The sequence below is a fragment of the Patiria miniata genome, unplaced genomic scaffold (genome assembly GCF_015706575.1).
Source record: "Patiria miniata isolate m_02_andy unplaced genomic scaffold, ASM1570657v1 HiC_scaffold_10, whole genome shotgun sequence".
Taxonomy (NCBI): domain Eukaryota; kingdom Metazoa; phylum Echinodermata; class Asteroidea; order Valvatida; family Asterinidae; genus Patiria; species Patiria miniata.
Genome location: NW_024037048.1, coordinates 8943284 through 8957763, shown reverse-complemented (window position 1 = coordinate 8957763; position 14480 = coordinate 8943284). Strand labels below are relative to the sequence as shown.

General features: G+C 38.8%; 1 protein-coding gene across 1 annotated transcript; it reads right to left on the bottom strand.

Annotated features, from left to right (window-relative positions):
• Nucleotides 1–4343: 4343 nt before the first annotated feature.
• Nucleotides 4344–13051, bottom strand: LOC119737154 (spindle and kinetochore-associated protein 1-like). Its single transcript, XM_038211277.1, has 7 exons — nucleotides 12968–13051; nucleotides 9692–9844; nucleotides 8940–9079; nucleotides 7648–7763; nucleotides 6806–6976; nucleotides 5482–5651; nucleotides 4344–4598 (listed from the first exon to the last, which is right to left on the bottom strand). The coding sequence occupies exons 2-7, from the start codon at nucleotides 9777–9779 to the stop codon at nucleotides 4447–4449; spliced, it is 837 nt and encodes a 278-aa protein (XP_038067205.1). The 5' UTR covers nucleotides 9780–9844; nucleotides 12968–13051; the 3' UTR covers nucleotides 4344–4446.
• Between the last annotated feature and the right edge of the window lie 1429 nt (nucleotides 13052–14480).

The following is a 14480-nucleotide window of genomic DNA, read 5'->3' as shown; positions in this document are numbered from 1 at the left end:
CAGTGCTCGGAGGCAGGAACCAAGGAAATGATTTTTATCCTAATCTTTGGCTTGGCTTAATCTTAGGGAGGTGCGCTTAAAGAGAAGACCGTGGCTCGGAGCGGCGTGGAAAATTAAACTAAATCCACTTAGGTAAGGTGGCTCTTCTAGCTCCGGGTTGCAAGGCTTTGCATCAAGACGCGTTACCAATGGCACTTTGAGTGCGGAGGGGGTAAACGCAGGTCAGATTTAATTAAAGGGGCTCTACTCTACCATGAACACTTACACATTTACGGTCATAATAAACGTACTACTGATAAACATACCGATTTTCACAGAGAAGAAACTCAAAAACAACATGTAAATAGAAATATTCTTGCAAATAGAATTATTCTTGGGAGAATTTGAGAACCAAAATGATGATTTGAATTGACATAAATGGAAATACATACCTTTGGAACGCGGGGTTTCTGATAAAGGCAATTACAAAATTGTCTTATCAATTGCGAGTGACGGTATGTGATTGAAACGACAGGTTTCTTGTGTGTGTTATGTTCCTCTGTGGACGGAATTATCAGAATTGTCAGAAAATAAGCCACCAAGGACAGAAAGGCAGCATAAATGAACAGACTTAACCCTAATGTCGGACTCTTGATTTCACTTCTTCTTTTTTTGGAAAGATCCCGTTTGAATCTGTAAATTTGTGTCATTTTTATTCAAATATTAAAATTAACCCCATGGGATTAGATAAATAAATATGAAACAAAAGACACACACACGCATTTTAATCACTCGGGAAAAAAAAGTCACTTTTTTTTTTTTTTTTACGGTTAAAGTTTCGAATTTGTAAGCCTTCAAAGGGAGGAAATGTCTTGAAGTCATTGGCGATTTGTTTACTGCAGTGACTTGATTTCGAAATTCCAAATATAATCGAGACATCGTTGAGCTCCCCTGAACCTATAAATAGTATATTTTAACTGGATGGATTTGAGCTGGCTTGAGGCGAATGTGAAGTCGAGACAGATGAAAAGCTGGAGTCTGGTGCTTTGAAGGAATGATGCCGGTGTATACTTGTATAGTGAATTTATTATGCATCTATGTAATACGGACTCATTGGTGGTATTGCGCATGCTCATGTATAGATAATTAGGAGAGGGACCGGTCACGTGAGAGGGTTTAACCAATACAAGAAAAAAGGAGTCCGTAACACAAATACACCGATTCACTAAGGCCCGCCCTATGATGTTTTGACCAATCACAGACATGATTAATATCTGAAGACGCGCTTGCATAGGACGCGCGCGTCTGGAACATGCAGCGCGCGTAAATGGATAGACGCACGAGTCGCCCACGTGCGCAGTGGGCGGGGCTTATTGGACCGGTCCTGGGTTTAAAAAGCTTGTGGCGAGTCACGCCACACATCAATTTCCAAATCACAGTGTTTGGGAAAAATACATCGACTTTGGCTTACGGTTTCAGGCGCCAAAAAGAAGCTAGGATTCTTGTTATACAGGGCGAGTCAAAAAAGAAAGTGACCCGGATTAAGCGATTAAACTTGATACACCAATGAAGTATGTCTTAAAAGAGCACGTTCTTCCACTCATTTAAAACAAAAACTGTTTTACAAAGGCGAAGTAAAAAAACAAACATGTTTCTCGTCCCCGCCCGCTTCCTTTTTGGAGGCCGCCTGGATTTTTTTTATTATTTTTTATTTTTGAAAAATGCGGTAAACAAACACTGAAAAAGTCCACAAATTCATCAGAAAATAAATTGTAGACCAAAACAAGTCTAAATAACACTGTAAATATGTTCAGTTCTCTTGTCCAACTTATCTTTCATTTTAGAAGTGTCTTTGAACAGTGGAAAAACTAACGGTTGCAGGACATTTTTAAATGGCGGTCATCTTGAAACAAATAAAAAATAAAAAGCCCCGCTTTCTCCTTTTTTTCAAAAACCCTGATGAGAAACATGTTTTTTTTTTATTCGGCCTAAAATTGATCCATGCTATCAGAAGTAATGCATGTTTTACTAAAAGAACCTACTTTATAGCTAGCTGTCCATGGAATGTCATTGGAAGATATGACATGAAGCTAAATATTTTTAAAGTATTACATTGTATTTTCTAATTCGGTCACTTTCTTTTTGACTCGCCCTGTATCTGGGGTCAACTACGGTCACTGGAAAAGCTGGAGTATTTATAAAGGAAATATGTTTATTGCAGAGCTTTTTTTGCGCCTCTAAAATTTATACCTATAGTTTAAACCTATAGCACAGAATCAATACACACCATTACATTAATTAGTCTTATCATGGTCTTATAACTCGATAATATCTCAACTTGAAATAAAAATCTAGTCAAATGACAGCAAACCTGATGAAATAATGACTGCTTTGGGGATTTTATTTACGTCCCTATGATTCTTGATTCAAGTAAAATTAACAAAATAAATAAAATCACAAATAAGCAAATCATAATAATCAATAACTGATCAAAATCATAAATAAAAACAAAGAAACAGTCCATGATAAATTCACATATCATGTCCACAAGTTGAACAAAGTAAACTCCCAACAACAAAAATAATCAAACAAATACAGCAGTATCAATGTTGTCAAAAATATGCATTAAACATAACATTAACACTGCTACATTAAAAAGAAACGAAAATAAATCAAAACAATTATAAAATGACAAATGAAAACTAACAAACATAAGGCTGGACGCCTTTTTTGGAACTTAGTTGTGTATTGTGAAAAAAAAGAAGTTGTTTCGATTTTTTAGAACCAGTAGATAAAATTCAGTCACAAACATCATTTTTACATATTTACATGTAATATATAATATTGATCAGCTTTCAGAATCATCAAAGTTTTTGAAAATTTGTGAAACGTGCTCATGAGTCCTGCCAACTCTCTGTTTGTAGAGTCCACAGGTCAATAAGTCATTTTCAATAAGGGTGCAGGCCAGTAAATAGGCCCGAATAGCCTATGCCGGCCAAATCAAGATTTGCATGCCCTCAATTTGTTTGCTGTTAGAGCATTTTGTGGGCCATGAACTTGAGGGTTTGTACAAAGACAGGTGGAAGTCATGAACAGGACTGCGACATTGTATTTCTGTGAAACTCGGATGAGATTGGTCCCTAAAATTGCTCTAGTTTGCAATGGAGTATATAGGCTTCCTTTTTAAGAATGGCGATGGGCTTCAGGACTACTTTTAGGGGTGATCATCTTTGGATGGAATTTTCTCCCTAAAGTCATTGGTTAACCCCCAAAATTGAACAGAAAATGAAAGATGATTTAATAAGCTTTAATTTGATGTGTGTCTCAAGTGTGTTTCCAAACTTTTGAAAGTGGGCTTAATTATCACTGAGGTCTAGGCCTGGGCGAGTAGTGGATTTTCATGTCAAGAACTCGCAGAGAAATTACTCACGAGTAATCAAGTTCTCGTGAGTAGTTTACTAAATTCCCATAAAAACTGGGGAAAAAAATGGCATAAACATTATTATGAAATAAGTTACTATGAATAAACAGTGTGTAAGACACACCACATTCTTCAGCACTGAGATATCCTTACTATGCAAAATGTTGGCGCATTTTACTTGATAATTTATTTGTTGAGAGAGCTAGTGGAATCCCATGGAAACAAATGGAGGTAGTGATTCCTTAACCGAAATGGTTGCGCCAGAACAAGTACTCGAGTCGATGAAAAACCATGAGTAGAAAAAGTAGCAAACACTATACTGGAGTACTCGGGATACTCACCCAGCACCAGTAGGAGTTTATTTACTGGTCTGCAACCATAAGCTGAAGACTCAAGTTCCCGTTTGGTCCCATTTTGATTTTGAAGTAGAGCCATAATCACACAGAGATTCGAAATGAGATCAATGCTGTTTGTTCTCCTAGATGAGCTTCAATCTCCCAGTTTACATAATAATAATAATAATGGCTTCTTGTATATCGCTCATGTCCGTCACAAATTGTCGCTCTTAGCACTCTATTATTACCCTGGCTTTAGCACGGCTGCCATTACGGCGCTCAAGCATTTGAAGGAATTTCTTCCTACCAGGTACCCATTTACTACACCTGGGTGGAGAGAGGCAATCGTAGTAAAGTGCCTTGCCCAAGAGCACAAGCACCATGTTCCCCGTCAGGATTTGAACCCATGTACCACAGCACACGAGTCAAACACCGTAACCATTGGACCACAGCACCCATAGATCTATGTAAGCCATGTTAGAATCAGCAGCTACTGGCTATGACTACAGACAGGCAAAGTACCATGCCAGTTGCACAACCCAAAGCCACAGCCATTAATGGGATCATTAATTACATGGCTAGGGCTAGCAGTAACACACAGGTCTATGGGAAGTGGCTACAGCGCTTCCATAGGCCCATGTGTAATTGGAAGTCGTAGCCATGCAATTTGGGCCAAGTCATATTTACAAATCCAATTTGGTGGGTGGAGTCTCAGACGAGTAGAGCATACCGCGTCAGTCCAGCGCTGCGTATCTCTCGCAGTCGTCCACAGTGTCGTAGGATTGTGAAGATGGATCGGGAGGTCGTCGAGCAGCGGCCGTTACTATTGGCCTTGAAGTCTTCATCAGTGAAGAAAAAAACACCTAAAGAGTTCCAAAATGAGGACAATTAAAGGCAAATCATACGGGTGAATTTCTGTTTCTATATGTGTGACTTTCTTTTTTACTAGTTTTTCGAAAAGAACCAAGGTATAAACTAATGATACCGATGTTGTCACTGGGTAACATATTTCAAATATTTCGTTCTATAAAAATAACGGGACACCCATGATTTCACTTTTTTGAAGAGGCCAAATATTTTACTTTTTACAATGTCTGTGATATTTCCTGACACCCGAGGGCGCTGTTGCTGATGTTTGATCTTCCTACACATGGTCACTGCGCCCTTTAAAAACTGGATAGCGGATGTCCATACACTAGTCACATAGTTGAATTTGCATTTTGACCAGTTCGCCTCGGTCTTCCAAAAATGGTCACTGATACATGAACGTTCTACGTGTACATACAACGCACTGTATCAAGAGTTGACGTGCATTTTGTTCACGTATATGTGTTATGATGTTCCATAGAGGACAAGATTCCGTCGTGATTATATTTCCAAACGTCGCAAACAAGTGAACTGCGGCCTTCAAAAAAACTTGAATTACAACGTTTGAAAAACTGAGATCCATGGCCAGCGGTTGTGGTGGAAAAAAAGTGTGAAAAAAAAAAAAAACGGTGAACCACGATGTTTAATACCGTGAATCACAACTGCCTATAAAGACGACAACTTGTCCTTTATAGATCACCAGCCTGTCTGTCCAATATGACCTCAAATGGCTTTCTTCTGCGGTTCTCTGTATGCTATCCACGTTTTTTTTTTATAGAGATCAGTGGTTTGGGCATTGAGGAAATTAAACCTAGCAGCCAGTGCTATTGTTTCTTTGACTTTTTTAGTTTGAGGACCTTTTTTGTTTTTCACCCTCACCTTTGGTATCTTTGTTCTCCTGTTCCTTCAATCGCCGTACTTTCTTCATGGCATTTTCACCCAATGCGTGTCTCGGTTTGTGAAGCAGAGAATATCGAGCACTCACTGCCGTATTTATGATCTCAACTGCTGCATTGATGGCGTCATAGTTTAGCCTTCCCTTCATGTATCTGAAAAGCAAAGAAAAACATTGGAAAATATAGGAAAAGTGCATTAAAATTTGGCAATGTAGAAATAATTACCGGTAAAAGAAAAAAAATTGTGCTTGGCTGGTTTAATCAAGTACACATACGTTTATGACCAACTCAGGGGCCTTGATGTTGATAATTGCCCGAGCCTTCGTCAAAAAGTCAGAACAAATCAAACATTATAAATTTCCAACAATTTTGTTAAAGAGTTTTACTTCATGTTTTTGAGACACCCTTTTAGCCATGGTATATACTCAGGGTTTGACTTTAGCGGTAGCCCGTTAGCCAAATGCTAGTCAAAACAGCGGCGGGCTAGTCAAACTATTCCTTAAGTAGCCCGGATGGTGAGTCAAAAATTATTGGGCTAAGGCAAAGGTGAAAGGACAGGAAGAAATAAATCATTTAATTCAGAAAGCAAACCTGTATCAATTTGTGTCTAGCTTTGTTAACTGTTTAGGGTTAAATTATTAGATGTGTTTATTAAAAACACTGACAAGATTGCCGACACATTTTACATGTATGCACATTGTTGTTCATGAGACACTCTATAAAAGAAAAACATGCGGGCTAGTGAAAATGGCCGCGGGCTAGTTAAGAGTCTGCTTCAGTAGCCCGGCTGGCTAGTGAAAGAAAAGTTAAGGTCGAACCCTGTATATACTGCTTGCAAGTAGTCTTAAATATCTCCTTATATGGAGATTAGAGCATGCGTGGCACTTACTGCGCAATGTGGCGCAGAACGCAGCAGTGTTGGTGTAGTGTGAAATTAATACTCTCGAAATACGGACTCACTGGTAGTATTGCACATGCCTAAGTGAAGATTGTTAACGTCCAACCAAATAAAAGGGTAAAAGGGACCAGATTTCATAGGAGTCCAAATGTCATGACACCGGAAAAGTGTTTAAGACCAGCCAATGTGTGTTTTATCAATGGCTTAAACCACCCAAGTGTCGGGCTCTCGACCAATAGGAATGAGTAAACTGTCTCGGGTATTTACGAATAACGGATATTTGGTGATATAGACCCGTTGCATGACAGCCATGTTTGAGGTGTGTGCTTTTGTTTTGTTACTGAATTAAATTTTAAAAACTCAATGACTGTGAAAAGCTAAGTGTCTATACTTTGGTTGGTCAACTTACTTGGGAACCCCTTCGAATTCCTCCACCGTCACAAACTCCATTGTTGGTGTCGACGGCTTCCTCTTCTTAGAGTCTTCCGTCGTTTCCTTGTCTTTACTGCTTGACTTCTGCTGACGAGTTCCTTGGTTGCTATGGTTACTCTTGTCTTGTACGGTTCCCAGGGGGGTACGACTGTAAAAAAAAAAATAAAAAAAATAAAAAAAAAAAAAAAAGTAAAGAAATAAGATAATAATAAAACTAAAATAATTAGTTTTCATGCTCAGAAAAAAAATGGATGAAGCCTACCATGTTGGGAACATCATAATTTTAGTGTTGACATGTTTACAGGGTTAGTAAAAAAAAACGAAACCCAAATGTCGGGACCATTGTTTTAGTGAAGTTCTGCATGTAGCACTTTCAAAATCTAGGATATGAAAGCCCAATTCATAGGCTTTCTTTAGTACAAGAATCATTCAAATCACTTATATAACTTTCAAGTTACGGAATTTTTAACAACTTGACCGTTTTAAAGTTCTGTCAACGGATCACAAAAAGGTAAGTGTTCTTTTAGCAAAATGAAAACAAATCACATAGGGATGTGTGTGAATTGTATTCGTTTTGCTGAAAGAACACTTACCTTTTTTTGTGATCCGTGGACAGAACTTTAAAATGGTGATTGTGTTTAAAATTCCGTAACTTGAAAAGTACATGAGTGATTGGAATGATTCTTGTACTAAAAGAAAGCTTATGAATTGGGCTTTCATATTCTAGATTTAGAAAGTGCTACATGCAGACCTTCGCTAAAACAATAGTCCCGACATTTGGGTTTTATTTTTTTTTATTCGTCCCGGAGATACACATACCCCTTGACTTTGCTGCTAGTTGAGGTTTTGAGTTCTCGTCCAGGCAACCTATCTGGCAAATGAGATTCCATGTATCGGATGTGTTTGGCCTGTTCCTCCATCTGGCTTTTAAGAGCCTAGAAATTAAAAAGAAAAACTGCAAAGTTTGACAGAAATACAGATAAATTAATGTAAACTCACAAAGTTCTCTCTAAACTACACGCCTTTTGCATTTAAAGGTTTCAAGGGATTATTTTTTCTTAGAAACTTTCTACTCCTCTTAAATTAATGAAAACTATGTGACTTCATATTTTGGGGAATTTGATTGAAACCTGCACTTCTTTAAAAATTCCCAGGTTTTTTGGACAACTGAGGGCGCTGTTGCTGAGAAAGTAATTGTTGCAATCTTTGATGTGTTTGAAAGCATTTTTTAAGCATTTAGGACAAGATGTACTAAAATTTGGAAGAGATACAAAATTGTGTAAAAAGCACCTATTTTGGCCTTGTTTTGGCTGAATGGATATATTTGGTGAATTTTATGAAGTTTCTCAAGTGACAAGTTAAACCACTTACATATTATACAAATATCAGGGGTGTGAGTGACCACTGATAAAAATAGCTGAAAACAGCAGAAAAAGGTGTAAAAAAAGCTGAACTTTGGAAATCCCCTATACTTTTGTACACAGCAAGTGAAAGAAAAAAGCTGAAATCCAAAATAAAAAAAGCTGAAATCAGCTTTAAAGCTGAGATTTCACACCCCTGCAATATTGAGTGGCTCAGCGTGGAATGGGAGGAATATTATCGCAAGGTAAAATCTGGACTTTTCCATTTCACGAGTCGAAGCCGAGTGAACTGGAAAAGTCCAGATTTTACCGAGCGATAATATTCCTCCCATTTCACAATTTAAAGCCACTCAATATTTGTTTTATATAACTGACATATAGATCCTTGTCATTTGATATTTGAACTTTTATTTCAATACAAAATTGGTGGAAAATGTATTTCTCTCTTCCAAACCACCCCTTCATGAAAATGTTTGAACCCAATGCTGTAGTGCTGGCTCTTTGGAACAATACGCGCTACGCGCAACGCTGAACGCGCACACCAGCATGCATTTGCACACAAATACCACGTCATGGAACAAGAATGATCCTAACTGTTGAATAGTATTTCCCATTCCCCATGGGCGAATGGGACTTTTTGAGCCCCAGCGTGAATGGGAGTAATAACGAATGTCACGTGATGTGAGTTCCACCAATCAAATGACAAGGATCTGTATGTCGGTTATAATAACAGATCCTATTAAACATTACCTCTGCCCGCTGCAATTTTTGTTTTTCCGAATGTACAAGTTCTCTCATTTGTCCAACTAATGACTCGACCATGCACAGCTCCATGTGAATCACTCCTAGCTGTTTTCTGCAGTTTTCATCAAGTCCATCGGGGGTCAAAACTGAAAGAGAGTCAATGAACAAATATTTACATAATAATGTTATTTGAAGTCGCACCGTTCCTGAGAAAAGACAAAAAACCCTCATTGTTTACTTTTGACGTAGCGCACATTATGTGGCATAGGCATACATGCGTATTCCTGACGTGTCCATTCAATGTACGGTAGACACTGTGTGTATGTCACATAATACACACGGCACCAATACACAAACGTTGTATCTCGCACGTCCGACGGTCCGCAGAATGCAATGCACTAGTGGAACATGTACAGCACGATTCACGACTAGCACCCAACAGCTCGAATTTGGAGTCAAAATCTTGACCCCCTGAAATTCGTTCTCGCAAGAATAACTAAAAAACTCCCTCTTATAATTCTTATTTTAACTGGGTAGGCCCAGTGAAGAGAAGACTATGTGAAGAAATTACAGTTTTAGAGGTGGGAGGAAAAGCCCAGAGGAATATTCTGGGGAAACCCACAGAATCAGGCAGGGACTGGAAACCCAATCCACATACTGGCCCAGGCGGGAATCGAACCCGGGCCACAGCGGTGGAAGGCGAGGAAAGTACCGCTAGGTTAACCTTAAACCTATGTAAACTTGTAGGGGATATTTACCTGCTGAAGATAAGTCAATACATCTTGTAAGTCCAGCAATCTTGCCTTCAAATGTCTCTTTCAGTTCATCCAAATTACTGGCATCCATTTTGGTAATCGTTGTCGGAGACAGGAACGCAAATAACCAGCGTAACACGGTCGTCTTCACTGGCACTGCAAAAAAAAATGAATCCTTCGATTGTGGTTAGGGCTTATTGCAAAAGAAAACAAGTCAGGTGTGTTTACAAACACAAATGCCCCGCAACGGTGACAGTTCCCATGACATAACACCACTCTTTTAACATCAACTTACATGTACCTTGGTCACATGGAACATTCACTGACAGCATTAGTGTCTTCTGTAGGTTTTATATGAATTAATCCCTAATCCCTATAATCTCAGAATAAATACATGATTTCTATTGTTTTAGCCACTGTGAACTTGACCCTTGACCTTTTGGCCCCAAATTCAATAGGCTTCTTATGATTACCAAGAACAATCCACAAACCAAATTTGAAGTTCATATAATAAGTATTTCTCAAGTTATCGCGCTGACAAGATTTCTATTGTTTTAGCCACTGTGAACTTGACCCTTGACCTTTGGCCCCAAATGCAATAGGCTTCTTAGGATTGCCAAGAACAATCCACAAACCAAATTTGAAGTTCACATGTAAAGTATTTCTCAAGTTATCGCGCTGACAAGATTTCTATTGTTTTAGCCACTGTGAACTTGACCTTTGGCCTTTTGGCCCCAAATGCAAAAGGCTTCTTAGGATTACCAAGAACAATCCACAAACCAAATTTGAAGTTCACATGTTAAGTATTTCTCAAGTTATCGCGCTGACAAGATTTCTATTGTTTTAGCCACTGTGAACTTGACCTTTGGCCTTTTGGCCCCAAATGCAAAAGGCTTCTTAGGATTACCAAGAACAATCCACAAACCAAATTTGAAGTTCATATGTTAAGTATTTCTCAAGTTATCGCGCTGACAAGATTTGTCCGGACACACACACACACCCACCCACCCACCCACACTTGTTTCACATGACTAGTGTGGACTTTCCATTGCTTTCGTGTAGTTAAGAAAAACCAGTGAAAAAACTCATTTTTCTCAAACTGTGAAAACTCTTTCAACCCAATTTTTTTTCTATGATTCCCTTTAGTGTTTCTCTTCATTCTGCTACAGATAAACCTAACCCAAAAATGCCTCTAAACCTGTTTTCCAGAAATGGGGAAACACTGTGTGGACGTGGGGCAAGTCCACACAACGTCGGTGCTACCTACATTATGTGGACGTCTTTTGTTCGGAAGTCCACACTGCGTATGTAAGACAAACTCACCCACCCACCCACCCACGGAAGGACAAGGCGGAAACAGTATGCCCCTTCGGCTTCGCCGCGGGGCATAAAAATGTTGCAATCTGACGCCACTTCAGCGATTGTATACAAAGTCTATGGAGAGTCAAGAAAATTTTCAAAGTATTTCCTTACAAAATTTAAGAAATGTTTCTCAGTCCCAGATTCATGTCTTATCATCATTTTTGCAATGAATTACCTTTATTGAGATGATATATGAAGAAAAAAGTGGCGTCAGGTTGCAACATTTTTTCCGTAAAAAAACTCCATGCTTCAGAGCAGTGAGTGCGTGGCCATAGAATGGGGCTAGTCAAACATTAGTCCAAAAATATGGGTTTCTCAATTCTGTGTATGGTCACTATAACTACGAGAGTCCCAAAACTTAAGTTATTGAAAACATGCAATACAAGGAAAGGCAATTTTCCATACTACGCCTCAATTTATCTCCCGCTAAACACATCAATTTTCACCTCACTTGTGATTTCACCCAAGACGAATCCAGGAAGCTGAATAATTCATAGGAAAAATGGGTTTTTAGAGCACATTTTGGATGCACACGTCGTGCAGAACGAAGTTGGAGGCAGCAGGCCATGTTGATTGAAGTGTCTGGAAAAACAGCTGTACGTTATGCATGGCATCAACAATGAGTGAGCCGGCCAAGGACAATGGCATGCAATAACATCATTATGAATATTTAATTTCTCATAAATATTTAGTTTATTCAATATTCATTAGTCTTATTAAAATGCATACTTTAAATGCGTCCACAGATTGATCATTGCAACAAGCGACCATGCATGGCTTAATAATAATAGTGGTAAAAGTGTAGCCCAATAAATGTGGCCAATTTACTGGATTACCTCCGTAAATAAAGGCCACACGTTGACATGTACAAAAACATGTAGAACTTTGTCAAATTTTGATTTTCACATTTAGGCTTAGTTTGTAATTTATTTTTGCTTTAGAAGCATACTCACCCTCTTTCTATGCTAATCAGAAAGTGCTGCCTTTTTCAGATGTCTATTTTTCGTGAAATTTCATGTTGAAATTGTGATACGCAAATTTGTGCAAACAAATCTGGAAATTTCACGAAAAATAGACATCTGAAAAAAGCAGCACTTTTTGATTTGCCTATAAAAAGGGTGAGTATGCTTCTAAAGCAAAAATAAACTACAACTAGGCCTATAGCCTCAATGTGAAAATCAAAATTTGACAAAGTTTTACATATTTTTGTACATGGTGGAAGTGTGACCTTTATTTACGGAGGTACAATGTACATGTAGTCCAGTAAATTGGCCACATTTATGGGGCTAGTAAAACTAAAAGTGTTGTTTCACACAAGACTCAGTCAGAGGTTCGAATCTCCATGAAGTAAGTGACCACTGATTGATTAAGAAATAGGAATGAAGGAAAGGAGAGGGTGAGAGTAGAGGAGGAAAGTGGGGGAAATAACCATAAATGATGCAACTTTTTGGCGCTTAAAAATTAATTTAAAAAAAGTATGAGGCTTCGTACATGTCGTATGAAAACTTTCCACAAAAACATGAAAAAGTTTGCCTGAAATTTTGCACGTTTCACTTTCAGGACACTTCAGGTCCCAGTCTGGTAAGTTGTCTGGTCAAGCATACACAATGTATCATCGAGGAAGTTGACCAAAAATCGAAACGGTCGGCAAGCCCCCTAAAGCTACGCGGTCCTTTTTTCTACGCACTCACCTTCAAATTGTGTGACCTGCGCAGATTATGAGCCATGCGCGCCCATGGGCCATGGCATTGGAAGGTCGAGGATACAAAATCAAGCCCAATTATTTCCCCACTTTTCTTAAACTATGAGTGCCTACGCCACGAAAGCATATCTTGAATGATAAATTAATGCCTGTGAATAGTTCGAATACTTATATTTCAAGCCCTTCTCGGTGGAAGAGTTAAAATAAACGCTAACCTTTATAAAACGACAATCATGATGCTCGTTCGAACTTTCCGCCATTACACTTAGTGCCCTTCCCGCAAGAGGGCGCTAGTCAACTTTAGCGGCGCTTCTGGATGCCATTGAGGGCGCTCTTCAAGAATAACAGTGTTTTTTTTTAATTTATCTATTTTTTGGGGGGGGGGGTGGCTTTTCGTTTATTGCGCTGGCTTCATATAAATTGAAGGCCTTTCGTATTTCATCCAAAATAACGTGTTGGAGGAATGACGAAATTTATCTGTTTAGCTATCTGGCTTTTCTTAATTTTAAAGGGGTTGGGTTATTTTGACTACTCACAGCCGGGGGGCCGGGGGGGGGGGGGGGGGAGGCACAGATTTCGGCCATCGAAAACGTTTTCAACATCGGTGCATGCATAGAAATATTTAATAAGAACATACCCAAGAAATTTCATGACTGTAGGTTAAAGGGTTTTGGAATTATGACTAGTTAATTATGCATATGCACCAATGGTAATTCTGCTTTGTCTAACTACACTACACATTGGAAAATTCAGTTTTCAACGCCGAAAAAGTCGCTGCGTGTGACAGGTAATTCTGTCCCCCCTGGTAAATGTGTCCCCCCGGTAACCCATGGTCGGAATTTTGTGTTTTTGGTATCAAAACAAGCGCAAGACTCGAGGCTAAAATGTCAGGTAAGCTCGGGTCGGGAATTTGGGGTTTTTTCCAAGGGTATCACGGAAATAGTTGACGGGCGGCCCTTTTTAAAGAGCCTGGGGTAATTTATAGCACAAAGTTGAGAGGATTGCGTTTAGTGAACAGCGCCCTCAGGCTATTGAATTTATGGTACTTAAAATTTGAGAGATCGACAACTTTTGTTGAACAGCGCCCCCTTATCGTACGAATGAAAATCGGGACGCAGAGCAACAGCGCCTTCTTATGGTTCTTTTGTTTATTATATTTAAATGAATAGCGCCCTCTTATATGCTTTTTCGACAACATTTTCTGCGTGTAATGAAGAGCGTCCTCTTAGGGCGCGTTTGAGAAAGGAATATCGACAATTTTTGGTTCAGTACCAAGTGAACAGCGCCTCTTACGGTCCACATTTGCTCCAAAATATAGACCTCCTGAAACGTTCACATTCACACGACCTGTCAACATTTGGAGAATAATGGAAAAGAGTTAAAATGCCAACAAAAATATCCGGCAAGCAGTGTTCACATTTATTTTCCTCAGCATATCTACTCCATATCTATTTCAATTATCAAACTAAATTTGTAACTGTTAAATACAAGAATTTACCCAAACCGCATGGCGCCCTTATTTCGTGACCGCCATATCCCCCAAATGCTGATAGACTTTATCTTGCTGATAAAATCTTCGCATATAGAGAGCAATTTTTATTTTTTCTAAACAAAATCTTCAAATTCTCCCCCCCCCCCAAAAAAAAGAAAAAAACAGAATGAGTCTCAGTTTAATGGATTGTTCTTGTTCATTATATAAATAAAATATAAATTAATGAATGCTATGAT

What these genes read in the sequence shown, in the direction of transcription:
- LOC119737154 (XM_038211277.1), bottom strand. Translation starts at nt 9,779, where the DNA reads ATGGATGCCAGTAATTTGGATGAACTGAAAGAGACATTTGAAGGCAAG. An exon ending in TATTGACTTATCTTCAGCAG is followed by an intron (nt 9,080 to 9,691) that starts GTAAATATCCCC and finishes ACTCTCTTTCAG; the next exon opens with TTTTGACCCCCGATGGACTT. An exon ending in GAATTCGAAGGGGTTCCCAA is followed by an intron (nt 5,652 to 6,805) that starts GTAAGTTGACCA and finishes TTTGCTTTTCAG; the next exon opens with ATACATGAAGGGAAGGCTAA.